This window comes from Python bivittatus, unplaced genomic scaffold (assembly GCF_059951505.1).
Source record: "Python bivittatus isolate LINGU-HERP-01145 unplaced genomic scaffold, Pbiv_v1 ctg000980_np1212, whole genome shotgun sequence".
Taxonomy (NCBI): Eukaryota; Metazoa; Chordata; class Lepidosauria; order Squamata; family Pythonidae; genus Python; species Python bivittatus.
In genome coordinates this window covers 5,752,156-5,772,702 of record NW_028277125.1, presented here as the reverse complement: position 1 = coordinate 5,772,702, position 20,547 = coordinate 5,752,156, and the positions used below count along the sequence as shown (strand labels likewise).

The 20,547-nt window shown below is 56.2% G+C and overlaps 1 protein-coding gene and 1 long non-coding RNA gene across 3 annotated transcripts in view; one reads left to right on the top strand and one right to left on the bottom strand.

Annotated features, from left to right (window-relative positions):
• LOC148213512 (uncharacterized) overlaps positions 1–20,547 on the top strand; it is a 103,868-nt gene that overhangs the window by 46,540 nt on the left and 36,781 nt on the right. The window lies entirely within an intron of this gene.
• The window catches only part of LOC148213513 (cytochrome P450 2J5-like), a 40,264-nt gene that overhangs the window by 9,265 nt on the left and 10,452 nt on the right, over positions 1–20,547 (bottom strand). Inside the window, exons 3-4 of the mRNA XM_088132410.1 lie at positions 1,414–1,563; positions 148–308 (exon numbers count right to left, since the gene is read on the bottom strand). Of these exons, the coding sequence (XP_087988536.1) occupies positions 148–308; positions 1,414–1,563 (311 nt within the window). The remainder of the gene's footprint in view (positions 1–147; positions 309–1,413; positions 1,564–20,547) is intronic.

The window sequence follows — 20,547 nt, the reverse complement described above, 5'->3', positions numbered from 1 at the left end:
AAAGGCACACACACATACTGGGGAGAGGAATACCCTTGATGATTTCCAAGCTTCCTCCATGCCTTGCATTCTATGATTCAATGAAAATACCGCTGGAAACATAGGTTTGGGGGGATGTTTGTCTCTTTAGTTGAAAATATTACTCACAATATGGAACTTGTCACCAATGAATTTCACAAGAATGTTCAGGGCTTGAACTAGCTTCTGGAAATTTTCATCTTCAGGAGCAAACTGATGTCCAAAACTCAAAGCACATATGATATTAGAAACTGAATTTAGTACTGGAAATGAAGGGTCAAATGGCTGTCCTGGAAATGAAGATATTTTATAATTAATTCAGCCTCTCCTGTTCACCTGTTAATAGTAAAGAACAGGACTTCTAAGGAGATGAGGGAAGAGAATTGGGAACTCTATCAATTTTTTTAAAAGTTAAAACTCCAATCAAATACAACTCTTTTCATTTGAAATTAGACAACCCGTGACCCGCTGGGTCATTGTTTCAGAGATATTTCCTTAGCTAAACAGAGAAACAGAATGACCAATGGCAAAAAAGTAGTGGGACTCTCAGGAACTTGCAACTTGCGGCCAGATTCCCCCTTGACTTTGCTTGTGGGAAGCTGCAGGCAGTAGCAGAAATCTCCCTCCCTCCCTCCCTCCCTCCCTCCCTCCCTCCCTCCCTTCCTGCCTTCCTCCCTTTCCACGTATAACATAGGCTTGCACCATTTGCCCTCCCCACACACCCCTCAGGAGAGCCCTGGTGAAGCCTCCTGCTTTTTCTTCTCTTTACCTGACCAAATAAACTGCCTGCCCGTTTGCTTGAGGAGATGGAACAAAGGGAGCAAGGGACTGTAGGAAAACTGCCCCTCTAGTCCACATTTTGGTCTGTACCCAAGGCCCCCCTCCTTAGAGTTAGGAAGAGGCGTCTCTTGCTGAAACCCAGCATTTTCCAGTGCCCCCCACCAGCAGGCATCTAACTCATTCCCTTGTCGTTTCCTCACCACGAACTATTAAGTGATTTCAGATTTCTCCCTCATTTCCAAAGCAGCCAATTGCTGCTTGCCTGTTGGGCCCTGCTGCCAGCCGATTGGGCGCAGGGGACAGAGAGAGGCAGGAAACAGGTTGGGGATACACTCATGACAATCACGTGACCTGGGCTGACCATGGCGGTGCAGCTCCACAACGGTGCTGAGGCGGCCACAAATTTCCTCATTTTGAATCAAAGGGGAGTTGTCCATCCTGGATTTTGGATGCATTCTGTAAGTTTGACGTACCTTGGTTCAAAAATTGTTGCCCTATGATGCACCATTTTGCCCATTTGAAGCTTACAGACATGAGAGTTTTAGTAGGATATAGAGTGTAAAAGACTTCTGCAGAGAGGGACTTGAGCCACTGTCATTACCCCAAATTTCATACCTCTTGTTTGTGTAAAGACCTCTACCAGCTTCTGAGCTCCTTCTTCTATTTGATGCTCAATGCTTTTTTTCCCCAGGCCCAGCTTCCGCAAAGCAGTGATGCCGATGTGTCGCTGCTGTTTCCAGGTGTGGCCATTTGCGAAAATAATTCCTGAGGGCATCAGCAGATAGTGATAAATTATTTCTGATAACATTCATCTTAAAATACGGTTAGGTCTAGTTCTTGCTAAAAGGTCTCTCCGGATTTCAGGTGGGAATACCAAACCCTTGGGACACATTGCAAGTTTATAAGATTCTGGCCATGTGATTTTATTTAAAAATATTTATTCATTTTGGGAGTCACATTGACACTGGGAGATATATGTGGTACGGTGAGCACAGCTGCAGTGCTTGCCAACCTCTGTCTTATATGATGGACCTCAAAAGCTTCTGAGACAATGTAATCGTTCATGTACAAGAACATATGTCACAGGCATCATACGCATTTTATATTTTTCATTGTCTTGTGTGGCAGAATGACCTATACTCTTGTTGATCTGCCCAGAGCAGCCCAAGGTCCTACTTGCAGTGCTGCCACTAAGACCCATTTGGTTGGCAGCCACAAGAGGCAGGATCTTCTCAGTGGAGACAGATTCCCTGGGCGACTCCCTCCCACAAGATTGAAACTAACCAGCAAAACAGGCAAATGGCTTTTTTACTCCCCCACTTTAATCAAGTTACTATAGCATTTATCTGTCAGTGATTACGTACAATATTTTAAATTGGTTTATGGGCCTGAGCGCAAATTACTTTGGAGGTGAGCCAGCAATAAATGAACAAACAATGAACCAAAGTTATAAGAAAAGTATGCATTTGTATATTGTGAGCCAGATGCTATAGCCTTTACCTGATCTATTTACGCATGTGGTATAAAAAACAAGCAAGAATTATGAAAAAAACAAGCTTCAAATTAGGGAGCTAGAGAGCTACAGTCTCTCAAAGAGAAGTGCAAGACAGAAGGGTACAAAACAATTGAGCAAACTAAGTAACAACAAAGGAATATCAGTTTTATTATATATGAACAAATTAAGGAAATGTCTAAAGTGGTGTATGTCATTGTTGATAGTCCTAGTGAAATTGATAAATGTTCAGAATCTTGATATTAGTTCAAGTTCAACTTTATTGATTTAGTCTACTGACCATATCAAGTATAACAGAAGTAAGATAAAATAATATAAACGCCTTGTAAACATACACGTAAGAATGAATAAAAATGTAAATATAACTAAACCTATGATACAAGTTCATGTCAAGCCATTGCCCCTGCAGTCAACACCAATCTGATCTAAGTAATCTGCCCTCTTTATAACTGCCTTTGATATGGAGGTTCTTGCCCTGTAAAAAGTAGGAAAGTTTCTGCTGGCCGCTCCAGTATTTTTTATTTTTTAAATATAAATCTAAATGATCAGTCCTCTCTGCTGAATATAATCTACAATCAAACAGGATGTGTGCCGTATCTTCAATAGCTGGGGCGCCACAAATACATAGTCTTTCTTCATAGGGGACTCCTTGAAATCTCCCATATCTTACCATAGTGTCTAATTGGTCGAAACAAGCTCTGGTGAAAGCTCTTCTAAGATATTGGGGTAAAAGAATTGTTAGATACTTTTCGAATTGGAAGACTGATTTGTGTTGGGCCAGCCACTTCAAGGACTTGAGATGTTTAAGGTGTGCTATATCCTCTCGGGCAGCCACTTCCAAAACCCTTTGCTTAAAACTTTTTTTGGCCTTCACGTCTGATTGTACTGGGAAGTGGGTTGAAAATCCACATTGGGAAACTGTATTGGATGTCAGGTTCGGTCAGCACGGGGCTTCAGGGAAGCACGGGGCTTCAGGGAAGCTCGCAGTCAGACCACGCGGAATCCACCGGCGGTAGCTAGCAGGGAAAAAAGGAACTGAAAGCGCCGCTAATTAACGGGCCACCTGCGCCCAGCCAAACAGGAAAACCGCAGCGGAAGCTTTTAACTATAAACTGATAACGGTGCGAGCCAGCAATGAACGGGGCCGCAGGCAGCGAAACAAGATCGCAACGCAGCACAGAACCCGCGGGCTTGCACGTAACGGGAAGGAACCAACCCAGCCGGAGGGGGACTGGCAATCAAGGACAATGGACCCTGACCGATCCTGCCATCATGAACAATCAAGGGGGATTATTGGGGGCCAATAATCCGCAGCTGCAACGTGATCGCGGGGCGGGAAAAGCGAGGGAAGGGGGGAATATAACAAGTGATGCAATTGTACCAAGCCAGTCCTGGCTTTGCTTGTGACTACTACGTTACGCATGAGTAAACCTTCTTTGTGAACCACACGTGTCACGAGACTTTCTCTGTCGAACGGGGCAAACCTTACATAAAGCCAGGGCTCACTGTTAGCGCTACCCGGTACCACCGAGGAGCGTTTCCTTTTCCAATACAGGCATGACCAGCGACGAGGAATCCGTGGGTCAGCTGGAGCACGAGGAACCCAGGCTCGAGGAGGGACGGTCAGAGCCACCCGGGAGCGACGGGACAGCGGCCAGGGCCGGGCGCCCTCCAGCCGAGCGGTGGTCGATGGGCGTGAACCAAGGGCCAGACGGTTCAGGCGTCACGATGACCCGAGGTTCAGGGTCCCGGAACCGCGAATGGGACGAGAAGTTCGCCCGACTAGAGGAGAGAGTCGAGCGGCGCCTAGACGCCATGGAGGCGATGCTCCAGACCCTGCTACAGAGAGTGGGACCACCGGCGGTGAGCGAGGGGGCGAGCAACAGGGGTGGCGGTCTGGCACCTCAGCCGGCACCGCCCACGATGCCCCGGTCGGTGGACCGATGGGCGGCAGACGCCCTGAAACTTCGAGGTATAACTGGGAGGTTCTCAGGGGACCCTGAACAGCTGCCGCACTTTTTGACGAACGTTAGGGGGTTCATGCAGAGGGGTGGTCACCTATTCGCTAGGGACGAGGATAGAGTATCCTACGTGGCCGAGCTGCTAGATGCTCAAGCAGCTAGCTGGGTGATCGGACTATACGATGCCAACGCGGCGGAACTACGGAGTTTCCCGGACTTCATGCAGGCGCTCCGGGACAGGTTCGAGGACACATTGAGCGCCAAGCGGGCGGAGGATGACATCCTGCAGTTCAGACAGCGGGGCAAGTCAGTATCAGAGTACGCCCTGGAGTTCCGGAGGTTGGCAGAGAAGCTCACGGACTGGCCGGAGTCCCTGAGGGTGAAGTATTTTAAGAGGGGGCTCAATCCAGAGATCCTGGAGCGGGCACTGGGGCGGGACGACCCGTCCACAGTGAAAGATTGGATCTGGCTGGCCGGAACGGCGGAATCGGCATGGCGGCAGATCCAACAGAGCGCGAGGCGACGGGACCAGACGAGGGACCAGCCGAGGGAGAGAACCCCCGAGGAAAGGCGGAGCAGTCGGCGGCAGTCCACCGGGGTGCGAGAGGCGACCAGAGCCCCGAACCTGTGCTTCTGGTGCGGAGGCAGAGGCCACTGAGCGGCGCAGTGCCCGACGGAGCGGGAAGGAGCCTCACCACGGCCTGAAGTCAAGCCCCCGCGTGCGACCGGGAAAAGGGCCGGCGACCAACCGCGGAAGGGGGCAGTGGCGGCGGTGACCGAGAAAGGACGCGGGGGGTGGTCGACCCCGGAGACGGCGTCCTCCGGAGAGGACTCGGAGCCGGCGGGAAACGAGGCGCGCTCGCACTGAACGGCGTCCCAGTGCGAGCAGGGGAGTCGAGGCGCGCGGACCCAATAGGAGATGAGGACTGCCCTCCGTTCCAGGTGAGAATACACATCCGGGGGGTGAGATCCGGAGGGGAGGCACAGCTGCGGGCGCTACTGGATTCAGGCTGCACCCACTGCTTGATGCACCCAGCTGTGGTCTCGGGGCTCGGACTACAGCTGAGGTGCCTCCGGGAGCCCATTGTATTCAGCCAGCTAGACGGCACGCTGGCGGGGGGGGGCCAGCTCAGTATTACACCGAGCCGGTCCAGATGACGATCGGGAGTCACCGGGAAGAACTGAGATTTGTGGTGGTCCCGGTGGCCAACTACGCGGTGGTACTCGGCTTGGCGTGGCTGCGGCGACGGAACCCACGGGTTGACTGGACGGCGGAGGCAGTGCGGTTCGGGGTCGACAGACCGGCAAAGTGCGAGAGCAGAGGGGACCGAGCCGTGGAGACGGGTGCGGCTGCAACCACAGACGGGCAAGTGGAGGGTCCGGGACACCGGGAGACGGGGCGAGAGCAGACGGAGCCTGAGACCCGGCCGGCAACAGCAGCAGCAGCAGCGCGGGGACCCCGGAGACCCGCAACGATCCCGAGGCGTGGGGAGGCAGCGGCGACTGGCGAGACAACCGCAAAGAGAGAGGCCGGGCCCTGGGAACCCACGATGGGCGGCGGAATCCCGAGGCAGTATCGAGACCTGGCGGCAGCGTTCGGGGAGAAGGAGTCCGACCAGCTCCCACCACACCGGCCCAGTGATTGCGCCATCGAGTTAGAGCCAGGGGCGACCCTGCCTAAGCTGAAAATGTACTCCCTGTCAAGGAGAGAGATGGGGGCTCTGCGGGTGTTCATAGACAAGAACCTAGCGCGGGGATTCATCCAACCCGCGAAGTCGCCATTAGCGGCCCCGGTACTATTCCGGGAGAAGAAGGATGGCTCGCTCCGAATGTGCGTGGACTACCGGGGGCTGAACGCAATCAGCACGGAGTACAAATACCCCCTCCCCCTGATGAAGGACTTGATGTCGCATCTGTCTAAGGGGAGGATGTTCACAAAACTGGACTTGCGCGAAGCTTACTTCAGAGTCAGGATCCGCGCAAAAGATGAGTGGAAGATGGCGTTCAACACGCCGCTCGGAAGCTACCAGTTTTCCGTGATGCCGTTCGGATTAAAAGGGGCCCCGGGGGTATTTATGCAGCTAATAAATGAGGTGCTGCACGACCTACTCTACCGGGGCGTCCTGGTCTACCTGGACGACATCCTCATCTACACCGAAACCCTGGCGGAGCACGTGAGGCTGGTGCGCACGGTGCTCCAGAGACTGCTGAAGGCACAGCTGTACGCGAAGCTATCGAAATGCGAGTTCCATCGAGAGCAACTAGACTACCTTGGCTACCGAATGTCCAGCCGGGGAATTGAGATGGACCTGGCGAAAGTAAAGGATGTCCTGGGCTGGGAAGCGCCGCGAACCCGGAGGCAACTCCAAAGCTTCCTAGGGTTTGCGAACTTCTATAGACAGTTTATCCCGAACTTCGCCCAAATCGCCCTTCCCCTAACTGACCTGCTAAAGACCAAGGGCACTGGGAAACCCCCCAAGCCCAGCATGGCACTTGCGTGGACTGCAGAATGACAGGGGGCGTTTGAGGAGCTAAAACGGCGGTTCACAGCGGAGCCGATCCTGCGCCATCCCGACCCAGATCGGCGGTTTATAATCCAAGTAGATGCATCAGACGTGGCAACGGGGGCAGTCCTGCTCCAGCCCAGCCCGGAGGGGGCCATCCACCCATGCGCCTACGCCTCCTGCAAATTCACCGAGACGGAGAGGAGGTGGATGGTGTGGGAGAAAGAGGTGTACGCAGTCAAGTGGGCACTGGCCACGTGGAGGCATCTACTGGAGGGGGCAGCTGAACCGTTCGAGGTGTGGACGGACCATAAGAACCTCGAGGCCCTGAAGACCCCGCGTAAGCTATCCCCCAAACAGGCGCGGTGGTCCCAATACTTCGGGAGGTTCAGGTTCACACTAAAACACATCCCCGGGAAGCGCAACTTCCTAGGAGATGGACTGTCTAGCATGCCTCAGCACGCCAGCCTACGGTAGGAGATCGTGGACTCCATCATCCCTGCCAGCAGACTGGCTGCAAAGGCGGTAACCCGAAGCCAGACCAAGGGGGAGCGACGGGACGCGGCGCCTGAAGTAAGGCAAGGGTTCGCGGAGGCGGCGGAGCGGGACGCTTGGCTCAAGCAGAACCGAGAGGCGCTAACCAGCCAAGAGGGGTTGTGGTGGAGGAACAACCACAGGAAGGAAAGCTGTACGTGCCCGAGGGTTGCCGACGGGAGGTCATGGAAAGAGCCCACGACAGCCGGAGCGCGGGGCATTACGGCTTCGTAAAGACGCTCCACTTAATCCGGCGGCAGTTTTGGTGGCCCACGCTCCGTAAGGACGTGGAGGCGTACTCGGGGGGTTGCCCGGTGTGCGCGACGGCGAAAGGGGCCAAAGGCAAACCTAGAGGGCTACTCCAGTCGGTAGCGGAACCCGACGGCCCATGGCAAGAGGTCGCCATGGACTTCATAGTAGAGCTCCCGGAGAGTAAGGGGAAGACCGCCATTTGGGTGGTTACGGACTTATTCTCTAAACAAGCACACTTTGTAGCGTGCCGGCGAGTCCCCACGGCAGAGGGGTTGGCGAGACTGTTCGTGCAACATGTTTACCGGCTGCACGGCGCGCCCCGACGGGTCGTCAGCGATCGGGGCGGCAACTTCATCGCGCGGTTCTGGAGGGAGTTTCTGAAGCGGGTGGGGACGAAACAAGCCCTTTCTTCCGCGGCGCATCCGCAGACGGACGGAGCCACGGAACGCCTGAACGGGGGGCTCGAACAGTACCTGCGCTGCTACGTGGGGCACCAACAGGACGATTGGGCGGAGCTACTACCATTCGCGGAAGTGGCATACAACAACGCCGTCCACAAGAGTACCGGGTTCTCTCCGTTCAAAGTAGCCACCGGGAGAGACTTCGTCCCCATGCCGGAGTTGCCTCAGCCGGAATCCCAGATCAACTCCCTGGACGCCTGGTTCGCCCAAATCGACGCGACCCGGCGAGCGGCGCACGCGGCATTGCAAAGAGCCAAAGCCGACTACAAGAAACACGTGGACCGCAAGAGGCTCCCCGAGGAGCAGTGGAAAGTGGGGGACCAGGTGTATCTGTCAACCAAAAACCTAAAGACGCACCAGGCATCGAAAAAACAGCCCGAGGTTTGTGGGGCCGTTCCCCATTGCAGAGGTCATCAATCCAGTAACCGTCAGGCTGACGCTCCCGAAAAGCCTCGGGAAGATCCACCTGGTGTTCCATTGCAGCCTGCTAAAGCTGCACCAGCCGGGGAACGCCTGGCACAAGACAGAGGGAGTGCCACCACCCATCATGGTCGGGGGGGAGCAGCATTTCGAGATCAACCAGATACTGGACGCCCGGAGGCACAAGGGGCAGACCCAGCTCCTAGTGCAATGGAAACATTTCCCCAAGTCCCACAGCGAATGGGTGAGTAAAACCCACATAAGGGCACCGGACCTAGTGCGGGACTTTTACAAAAAATACCCCGGGAAGCCGAAATAGAGCCGGGGGGAATTGTCTTCAGGGGGGCGGTATGTCAGGTTCGGTCAGCACGGGGCTTCAGGGAAGCACGGGGCTTCAGGGAAGCTCGCAGCCAGACCACGCGGAATCCACCGGCGGTAGCTAGCGGGGAAAAGAGGAACTGAAAGAGCCGCTAATTAACGGGCCACCTGCGCCCAGCCAAACAGGAAAACCGCAGCGGAAGCTTTTAACTATAAACTGATAACGGCGCGAGCCAGCAATGAACGGGGCCGCAGGCAGCGAAACAAGATCGCAACGCAGCACAGAACCCGCGGGCTTGCACGTAACGGGGAGGAACCAACCCAGCAGGAGGGGGACTGGCAATCAAGGACAATGGACCCTGACCGATCCTGCCATCATGAACAATCAAGGGGGATTATTGGGGGCCAATAATCCGCAGCTGCAACGTGATTGCGGGGCGGGAAAAAAGCGCGGGAAGGGGGGAATATAACAAGTGATGCAATTGTACCAAGTCAGTCCTGGCTTTGCTTGTGACTACTACGTTACGCATGAGTAAACCTTCTTTGTGAACCACACGTGTCACGAGAGGTTCTCTGTCGAACGGGGCAAACCTTACAATTCCAACCTTATAAAAGATCTCAGATTTGAATAAAAACTGAAACCTTAATTATCTTACCCAAAACCAAAGTATAATCATTTTCAAAAAACAATTCAATATGTCTAGAAAATCCAGAGCAGGACCATAATAATTCATTGAGGCATATGATCATTAAAATACTTAATCACCAATATTTTAAAAATCACTTAGTTCTTGTTCTTCCAGATTTGGAACATTGTTAATCAAAATTAGTATTCATCTACAAGAGTTTGAAGTTTCAATTTTGTATTCTTTCCCAACCTATTCTCTAGAAAAGAGTTCTTTTGACTGTAGCTGTTGGAGAACTCATGCTTATAATCTGCTGTGGTGTTGGAAGACAATAATCTTCTCTCGATCTTAGTATGAGAGTATTTGATTGAAATTGGGGAGGGGAGGGTAGGTGTATATAAGATGGAATGGAAGGGGTATGGGTGAAACAGGTGAAATAGTTTGGGGGGTTTGTGGTATGCGCCAGATTTCTATGGTAATCAGCAGAGCGGGGTATGATGATTAGAAATGGCCATGACAGAATAATTGTGACCAGCAATTTGGTGCAGGTCCCCATTTCTGGACCAGTATCTCTTGGGGGTATGGAGTTCAGATTGCTAGTAGCCTTGCTCTCAGGCTACTATTGGTGAATATTAGGTCCATGTGGAATAAGACCTCATCCATTAATTGAAGAACTGAAATTTATTCAGCAAGTTCTAACTGATAAGTGATTAATCTAAGAGGAGCCCAAATTGCTCTTAGATTAATCACGTGTCTGTGTGTGATCAAATTTGAACTGAATTCCAGATTTACACAATTGGTTAATTAAGGATTAGAAACTGCTCCATTTATAATAATATAACTTACCAATATCTTGATAAAACTACACTTCTATATCTTCCCAATTTATCTCTTCCAGCTCATGAACTTTTCAAAGAATATTGCCCCTCATATGGGTATTAACAAACTCAATATATCCTGGGTTCTGCTACCTTGTCTGTGTAACTTTATGAACTCTTTCAGTGATATTAATGAAGCCTAGAAAATAATCATTCAGCCATTTAGCAATGAAGCTAACAATCTCAGTTTTGCAATATTTTCTATGACTCTTGCACTCAAACGTTTCATCTTGAAGATCAGCCATACGTGGTCTAATGTCCACAAGATTGTTTTGAGTCTTGTTTTTAATATATGGAATTCCCCCCATACAAAGTCATTTGGTAAAAAAGTATTCATTTACTGGCTGAAGATCCTACCCATGGACTCAGAAAGATTACCAAAGCTTTGTCTTGAAGAACAGTTGCACAATAAGCTTTCTTGTGCCTGGGCAGCCCGACTTTCCAATGTAAGGTTTGCCCCGTTCGACAGAGAAACTCTCGTGACACGTGTGGTTCACAAAGAAGGTTTACTCATGCGTAACGTAGTAGTCACAAGCAAAGCCAGGACTGGCTTGGTACAATTGCATCACTTGTTATATTCCCCCCTTCCCGCGCTTTTCCCGCCCCGCGATCACGTTGCAGCTGCGGATTATTGGCCCCCAATAATCCCCCTTGATTGTTCATGATGGCAGGATCGGTCAGGGTCCATTGTCCTTGATTGCCAGTCCCCCTCCGGCTGGGTTGGTTCCTCCCCGTTACGTGCAAGCCCGCGGGTTCTGTGCTGCGTTGCGATCTTGTTTCGCTGCCTGCGGCCCCGTTCATTGCTGGCTCGCGCCGTTATCAGTTTATAGTTAAAAGCTTCCGCTGCGGTTTTCCTGTTTGGCTGGGCGCAGGTGGCCCGTTAATTAGCGGCGCTTTCAGTTCCTCTTTTCCCCGCTAGCTACCGCCGGTGGATTCCGCGTGGTCTGGCTGCGAGCTTCCCTGAAGCCCCGTGCTGACTGAACCTGACATACCGCCCCCCCTGAAGACAATTCCCCCCCCCCGGCTCTATTTCGGCTTCCCGGGGTATTTTTTGTAAAAGTCCCGCACTAGGTCCGGTGCCCTTATGTGGGTTTTACTCACCCATTCGCTGTGGGACTTGGGGAAATGTTTCCATTGCACTAGGAGCTGGGTCTGCCCCTTGTGCCTCCGGGCGTCCAGTATCTGGTTGATCTCGAAATGCTGCTCCCCCCCGACCATGATGGGTGGTGGCACTCCCTCTGTCTTGTGCCAGGCGTTCCCCGGCTGGTGCAGCTTTAGCAGGCTGCAATGGAACACCAGGTGGATCTTCCCGAGGCTTTTCGGGAGCGTCAGCCTGACGGTTACTGGATTGATGACCTCTGCAATGGGGAACGGCCCCACAAACCTCGGGCTGAGTTTTTTCGATGCCTGGTGCATCTTTAGGTTTTTGGTTGACAGATACACCTGGTCCCCCACTTTCCACTGCTCCTCGGGGAGCCTCTTGCGGTCCGCGTGTTTCTTGTAGTCGGCTTTGGCCCTTTGCAATGCCGCGTGCGCCGCTCGCCGGGTCGCGTCGATTTGGGCGAACCAGGCGTCCAGGGAGTTGACCTGGCATTCCGGCTGAGGCAACTCCGGCATGGGGACGAAGTCTCTCCCGGTGGCTACTTTGAACGGAGAGAACCCGGTACTCTTGTGGACGGCGTTGTTGTATGCCACTTCCGCGAATGGTAGTAGCTCCGCCCAATCGTCCTGTTGGTGCCCCACGTAGCAGCGCAGGTACTGTTCGAGCCCCCCGTTCAGGCGTTCCGTGGCTCCGTCCGTCTGCGGATGCGCCGCGGAAGAAAGGGCTTGTTTCGTCCCCACCCGCTTCAGGAACTCCCTCCAGAACCGCGCGATGAAGTTGCCGCCCCGATCGCTGACGACCCGTCGGGGCGCGCCGTGGAGCCGGTAAACATGTTGCACGAACAGTCTCGCCAACCCCTCTGCCGTGGGGACTCGCCGGCACGCTACAAAGTGCGCTTGTTTAGAGAATAAGTCCGTAACCACCCAAATGGCGGTCTTCCCCTTACTCTCCGGGAGCTCTACTATGAAGTCCATGGCGACCTCTTGCCATGGGCCGTCGGGTTCTGCTACCGACTGGAGTAGCCCTCTAGGTTTGCCTTTGGCCCCTTTCGCTGTCGCGCACACCGGGCAACCCCCCAAGTACGCCTCCACGTCCTTACGGAGCGTGGGCCACCAAAACTGCCGCCGGATTAAGTGGAGCATCTTTACGAAGCCGTAATGCCCTGCGCTCCGGCTGTCGTGGGCTCTTTCCATGACCTCCCGTCGGCAACCCTCGGGCACGTACAGCTTTCCTTCGTGCCACCACAACCCCTCTTGGCTGGTTAGCGCCTCTCGGTTCTGCTTGAGCCAAGCGTCCCGCTCCGCCGCCTCCGCGAACCCTTGCCTTACTTCAGGCGCCGCGTCCCGTCGCTCCCCCTGGTCTGTCTTCGGGTCACCGCCTTTGCAGCCAGTCTGCTGGCAGGGATGATGGAGTCCACGATCTCCTCCCGTAGGCTGGCGTGCTGAGGCATGCGAGACAGTCCATCTGCTAGGAAGTTGCGCTTCCCGGGGATGTGTTTTAGTGTGAACCTGAACCTCCCGAAGTATTGGGACCACCGCGCCTGTTTGGGGGATAGCTTACGCGGGGTCTTCAGGGCCTCGAGGTTCTTATGGTCCGTCCACACCTCGAACGGTTCAGCTGCCCCCTCCAGTAGATGCCTCCACGTGGCCAGTGCCCACTTGACTGCGTACGCCTCTTTCTCCCACACCATCCACCTCCTCTCCGTCTCGGTGAATTTGCGGGAGGCGTAGGCGCATGGGTGGATGGCCCCCTCCGGGCTGGGCTGGAGCAGGACTGCCCCCGTTGCCACGTCTGACGCATCTACTTGGATTATAAACCGCCGATCTTTTTCGGGATGGCGCAGGATCGGCTCCGCTGTGAACCGCCATTTTAGCTCCTCAAACGCCCCCTGGCATTCTGCAGTCCACGCAAGTGCCATGCTGGGCTTGGGGGGTTTCCCAGTGCCCTTGGTCTTTAGCAGGTCGGTTAGGGGAAGGGCGATTTGGGCGAAGTTCGGGATAAACTGTCTATAGAAGTTTGCAAACCCTAGGAAGCTTTGGAGTTGCCTCCGGGTTCGCGGCGCTTCCCAGCCCAGGACATCCTTTACTTTCGCCAGGTCCATCTCAATTCCCCGGCTGGACATTCGGTAGCCAAGGTAGTCTAGTTGCTCTCGATGGAACTCGCATTTCGATAGCTTCGCGTACAGCTGTGCCTTCAGCAGTCTCTGGAGCACCGTGCGCACCAGCCTCACGTGCTCCGCCAGGGTTTCGGTGTAGATGAGGATGTCGTCCAGGTAGACCAGGACGCCCCGGTAGAGTAGGTCGTGCAGCACCTCATTTATTAGCTGCATAAATACCCCCGGGGCCCCTTTTAATCCGAACGGCATCACGGAAAACTGGTAGCTTCCGAGCGGCGTGTTGAACGCCATCTTCCACTCATCTTTTGCGCGGATCCTGACTCTGAAGTAAGCTTCGCGCAAGTCCAGTTTTGTGAACATCCTCCCCTTAGACAGATGCGACATCAAGTCCTTCATCAGGGGGAGGGGGTATTTGTACTCCGTGCTGATTGCGTTCAGCCCCCGGTAGTCCACGCACATTCGGAGCGAGCCATCCTTCTTCTCCCGGAATAGTACCGGGGCCGCTAATGGTGACTTCGCGGGTTGGATGAATCCCCGCGCTAGGTTCTTGTCTATGAACTCCCGCAGAGCCCCCATCTCTCTCCTTGACAGGGAGTACATTTTCACTGCCTCCGCCGTCCAGTCGACCCGTGGGTTCCGTCGCCGCAGCCACGCCAAGCCGAGTACCACCGCGTAGTCGGCCACCGGGACCACCACAAATCTCAGTTCTTCCCGGTGACTCCCGATCGTCATCTGGACCGGCTCGGTATAATACTGAGCTGGCCCCCCCCCTGCCAGCGTGCCGTCTAGCTGGCTGAATGCAATGGGCTCCCGGAGGAGCCTCAGCTGTAGTCCGAGCCCCGAGACCACAGCTGGGTGCATCAAGCAGTGGGTGCAGCCTGAATCCAGTAGTGCCCGCAGCTGTGCCTCCCCTCCGGATCTCACCCCCCGGATGTGTATTCTCACCCGGAACGGAGGGCAGTCCTCATCTCCTATTGGGTTCGCGCGCCTCGACTCCCCTGCTCGCACTGGGACGCCGTTCAGTGCGAGCGCGCCTCGTTTCCCGCCGGCTCCGAGTCCTCTCCGGAGGACGCCGTCTCCGGGGTCGACCACCCCCCGCGTCCTTTCTCGGTTACCGCCGCCACTGCCCCCTTCCGCGGTTGGTCGCCGGCCCTTTTCCCGGTCGCACGCGGGGGCTTGACTTCAGGCCGTGGTGAGGCTCCTTCCCGCTCCGTCGGGCACTGCGCCGCTCGGTGGCCTCTGCCTCCGCACCGGAAGCACAGGTTCAGGGCTCTGGTCGCCTCTCGCACCCCGGTGGACTGCCGCCGACTGCTCCGCCTTTCCTCGGGGGTTCTCTCCCTCGGCTGGTCCCTCGTCTGGTCCCGTCGCCTCGCGCTCTGTTGGATCTGCCGCCATGCCGATTCCGCCGTTCCGGCCAGCCAGATCCAATCTTTCACTGTGGACGGGTCGTCCCGCCCCAGTGCCCGCTCCAGGATCTCTGGATTGAGCCCCCTCTTAAAATACTTCACCCTCAGGGACTCTGGCCAGTCCGTGAGCTTCTCTGCCAACCTCCGGAACTCCAGGGCGTACTCTGATACCGACTTGCCCCACTGTCTGAACTGCAGGATGTCGTCCTCCGCCCGCTTGGCGCTCAATGTGTCCTCGAATCTGTCCCGGAGCGCCTGCATGAAGTCCGGGAAACTCCGTAGTTCCGCCGCGTTGGCATCGTATAGTCCGATCACCCAGCTAGCTGCTTGACCATCTAGCAGCTCGGCCACGTAGGATACTCTATCCTCGTCCCTAGCGAATAGGTGACCACCCCTCTGCATGAACCCCCTAACGTGCGTCAAAAAGGGCGGCAGCTATTCAGGGTCCCCTGAGAACTTCCCAGTGATACCTCGAAGTCTCAGGGCGTCTGCCGCCCGTCGGTCCACCGACCGGGGCATCGTGGGCGGTGCCGGCTGAGGTGCCGGACCGCCACCCCTGTTGCTCGCCCCTCGCTCACCGCAGGTGGTCCCACTCTCTGTAGCAGGGTCTGGAGCATCGCCTCCATGGCGTCTAGGCGCCGCTCGACTCTCTCCTCTAGTCGGGCGAACTTCTCGTCCCACTCGCGGTTCCGGGACCCTGAACCTCGGGTCATCGTGACGCCTGAACCGTCTGGCCCTTGGTTCACGCCCATCGACCACCGCTCGGCTGGAGGGCGCCCGGTCCTGGCCGCTGTCCCGTCACTCCCAGGTGGCTCTGACCGTCCCTCCTCGAGCCTGGGTTCCTCGTGCTGCAGCTGACCCACGGATTCCTCGTCGCTGGTCATGCCTGTATTGGAAAAGGAAACGCTCCTCGGTGGTACCGGGTAGCGCTAACGGTGACTCCTGGCTTTATGTAAGGTTTGCCCCGTTCGACAGAGAAAGTCTCGTGACACGTGTGGTTCACAAAGAAGGTTTACTCATGCGTAACGTAGTAGTCACAAGCAAAGCCAGGACTGGCTTGGTACAATTGCATCACTTGTTATATTCCCCCCTTCCCGCGCTTTTCCCGCCCCGCGATCACGTTGCAGCTGCGGATTATTGGCCCCCAATAATCCCCCTTGATTGTTCATGATGGCAGGATCGGTCAGGGTCCATTGTCCTTGATTGCCAGTCCCCCTCCGGCTGGGTTGGTTCCTCCCCGTTACGTGCAAGCCCGCGGGTTCTGTGCTGCGTTGCGATATTGTTTTGCTGCCTGCGGCCCCGTTCATTGCTGGCTCGCGCCATTATCAGTTTATAGTTAAAAGCTTCCGCTGCGGTTTTCCTGTTTGGCTGGGCGCAGGTGGCCCGTTAATTAGCGGCGCTTTCAGTTCCTCTTTTCCCCGCTAGCTACCGCCGGTGGATTCCGCGTGGTCTGGCTGCGAGCTTCCCTGAAGCCCCGTGCTTCCCTGAAGCCCCGTGCTTCCCTGAAGCCCCGTGCTGACCGAACCTGACATACCGCCCCCCTGAAGACAATTCCCCCCCCCGGCTCTATTTCGGCTTCCCGGGGTATTTTTTGTAAAAGTCCCGCACTAGGTCCGGTGCCCTTATGTGGGTTTTACTCACCCATTCGCTGTGGGACTTGGGGAAATGTTTCCATTGCACTAGGAGCTGGGTCTGCCCCTTGTGCCTCCGGGCGTCCAGTATCTGGTTGATCTCGAAATGCTGCTCCCCCCCGACCATGATGGGTGGTGGCACTCCCTCTGTCTTGTGCCAGGCGTTCCCCGGCTGGTGCAGCTTTAGCAGGCTGCAATGGAACACCAGGTGGATCTTCCCGAGGCTTTTCGGGAGCGTCAGCCTGACGGTTACTGGATTGATGACCTCTGCAATGGGGAACGGCCCCACAAACCTCGGGCTGAGTTTTTTCGATGCCTGGTGCATCTTTAGATTTTTGGTTGACAGATACACCTGGTCCCCCACTTTCCACTGCTCCTCGGGGAGCCTCTTGCGGTCCGCGTGTTTCTTGTAGTCGGCTTTGGCTCTTTGCAATGCCGCGTGCGCCGCTCGCCGGGTCGCGTCGATTTGGGCGAACCAGGCGTCCAGGGAGTTGACCTGGCATTCCGGCTGAGGCAACTCCGGCATGGGGACGAAGTCTCTCCCGGTGGCTACTTTGAACGGAGAGAACCCGGTACTCTTGTGGACGGCGTTGTTGTATGCCACTTCCGCGAATGGTAGTAGCTCCGCCCAATCGTCCTGTTGGTGCCCCACGTAGCAGCGCAGGTACTGTTCGAGCCCCCCGTTCAGGCGTTCCGTGGCTCTGCGGATGCGCCGCGGAAGAAAGGGCTTGTTTCGTCCCCACCCGCTTCAGGAACTCCCTCCAGAACCGCGCGATGAAGTTGCCGCCCCGATCGCTGACGACCCGTCGGGGCGCGCCGTGGAGCCGGTAAACATGTTGCACGAACAGTCTCGCCAACCCCTCTGCCGTGGGGACTCGCCGGCACGCTACAAAGTGCGCTTGTTTAGAGAATAAGTCCGTAACCACCCAAATGGCGGTCTTCCCCTTACTCTCCGGGAGCTATACTATGAAGTCCATGGCGACCTCTTGCCATGGGCCGTCGGGTTCTGCTACCGACTGGAGTAGCCCTCTAGGTTTGCCTTTGGCCCCTTTCGCCGTCGCGCACACCGGGCAACCCCCCGAGTACGCCTCCACGTCCTTATGGAGCGTGGGCCACCAAAACTGCCGCCGGATTAAGTGGAGCATCTTTACGAAGCCGTAATGCCCTGCGCTCCGGCTGTCGTGGGCTCTTTCCATGACCTCCCGTCGGCAACCCTCGGGCACGTACAGCTTTCCTTCGTGCCACCACAACCCCTCTTGGCTGGTTAGCGCCTCTCGGTTCTGCTTGAGCCAAGCGTCCCGCTCCGCCGCCTCCGCGAACCCTTGCCTTACTTCAGGCGCCGCGTCCCGTCGCTCCCCCTGGTCTGTCTTCGGGTCACCGCCTTTGCAGCCAGTCTGCTGGCAGGGATGATGGAGTCCACGATCTCCTCCCGTAGGCTGGCGTGCTGAGGCATGCGAGACAGTCCATCTGCTAGGAAGTTGCGCTTCCCGGGGATGTGTTTTAGTGTGAACCTGAACCTCCCGAAGTATTGGGACCACCGCGCCTGTTTGGGGGATAGCTTACGCGGGGTCTTCAGGGCCTCGAGGTTCTTATGGTCCGTCCACACCTCGAACGGTTCAGCTGCCCCCTCCAGTAGATGCCTCCACGTGGCCAGTGCCCACTTGACTGCGTACGCCTCTTTCTCCCACACCATCCACCTCCTCTCCGTCTCGGTGAATTTGCGGGAGGCGTAGGCGCATGGGTGGATGGCCCCCTCCGGGCTGGGCTGGAGCAGGACTGCCCCCGTTGCCACGTCTGACGCATCTACTTGGATTATAAACCGCCGATCTTTTTCGGGATGGCGCAGGATCGGCTCCGCTGTGAACCGCCATTTTAGCTCCTCAAACGCCCCCTGGCATTCTGCAGTCCACGCAAGTGCCATGCTGGGCTTGGGGGGTTTCCCAGTGCCCTTGGTCTTTAGCAGGTCGGTTAGGGGAAGGGCGATTTGGGCGAAGTTCGGGATAAACTGTCTATAGAAGTTTGCAAACCCTAGGAAGCTTTGGAGTTGCCTCCGGGTTCGCGGCGCTTCCCAGCCCAGGACATCCTTTACTTTCGCCAGGTCCATCTCAATTCCCCGGCTGGACATTCGGTAGCCAAGGTAGTCTAGTTGCTCTCGATGGAACTCGCATTTCGATAGCTTCGCGTACAGCTGTGCCTTCAGCAGTCTCTGGAGCACCGTGCGCACCAGCCTCACGTGCTCCGCCAGGGTTTCGGTGTAGATGAGGATGTCGTCCAGGTAGACCAGGACGCCCCGGTAGAGTAGGTCGTGCAGCACCTCATTTATTAGCTGCATAAATACCCCCGGGGCCCCTTTTAATCCGAACGGCATCACGGAAAACTGGTAGCTTCCGAGCGGCGTGTTGAACGCCATCTTCCACTCATCTTTTGCGCGGATCCTGACTCTGAAGTAAGCTTCGCGCAAGTCCAGTTTTGTGAACATCCTCCCCTTAGACAGATGCGACATCAAGTCCTTCATCAGGGGGAGGGGGTATTTGTACTCCGTGCTGATTGCGTTCAGCCCCCGGTAGTCCACGCACATTCGGAGCGAGCCATCCTTCTTCTCCCGGAATAGTACCGGGGCCGCTAATGGTGACTTCGCGGGTTGGATGAATCCCCGCGCTAGGTTCTTGTCTATGAACTCCCGCAGAGCCCCCATCTCTCTCCTTGACAGGGAGTACATTTTCACTGCCTCCGCCGTCCAGTCGACCCGTGGGTTCCGTCGCCGCAGCCACGCCAAGCCGAGTACCACCGCGTAGTCGGCCACCGGGACCACCACAAATCTCAGTTCTTCCCGGTGACTCCCGATCGTCATCTGGACCGGCTCGGTATAATACTGAGCTGGCCCCCCCCCTGCCAGCGTGCCGTCTAGCTGGCTGAATGCAATGGGCTCCCGGAGGAGCCTCAGCTGTAGTCCGAGCCCCGAGACCACAGCTGGGTGCATCAAGCAGTGGGTGCAGCCTGAATCCAGTAGCGCCCGCAGCTGTGCCTCCCCTCCGGATCTCACCCCCCGGATGTGTATTCTCACCCGGAACGGAGGGCAGTCCTCATCTCCTATTGGGTTCGCGCGCCTCGACTCCCCTGCTCGCACTGGGACGCCGTTCAGTGCGAGCGCGCCTCGTTTCCCGCCGGCTCCGAGTCCTCTCCGGAGGACGCCGTCTCCGGGGTCGACCACCCCCCGCGTCCTTTCTCGGTTACCGCCGCCACTGCCCCCTTCCGCGGTTGGTCGCCGGCCCTTTTCCCGGTCGCACGCGGGGGCTTGACTTCAGGCCGTGGTGAGGCTCCTTCCCGCTCCGTCGGGCACTGCGCCGCTCGGTGGCCTCTGCCTCCGCACCGGAAGCACAGGTTCAGGGCTCTGGTCGCCTCTCGCACCCCGGTGGACTGCCGCCGACTGCTCCGCCTTTCCTCGGGGGTTCTCTCCCTCGGCTGGTCCCTCGTCTGGTCCCGTCGCCTCGCGCTCTGTTGGATCTGCCGCCATGCCGATTCCGCCGTTCCGGCCAGCCAGATCCAATCTTTCACTGTGGACGGGTCGTCCCGCCCCAGTGCCCGCTCCAGGATCTCTGGATTGAGCCCCCTCTTAAAATACTTCACCCTCAGGGACTCTGGCCGGTCCGTGAGCTTCTCTGCCAACCTCCGGAACTCCAGGGCGTACTCTGATACCGACTTGCCCCGCTGTCTGAACTGCAGGATGTCGTCCTCCGCCCGCTTGGCGCTCAATGTGTCCTCGAATCTGTCCCGGAGCGCCTGCATGAAGTCCGGGAAACTCCGTAGTTCCGCCGCGTTGGCATCGTATAGTCCGATCACCCAGCTAGCTGCTTGACCATCTAGCAGCTCGGCCACGTAGGATACTCTATCCTCGTCCCTAGCGAATAGGTGACCACCCCTCTGCATGAACCCCCTAACGTGCGTCAAAAAGGGCGGCAGCTATTCAGGGTCCCCTGAGAACTTCCCAGTGATACCTCGAAGTCTCAGGGCGTCTGCCGCCCGTCGG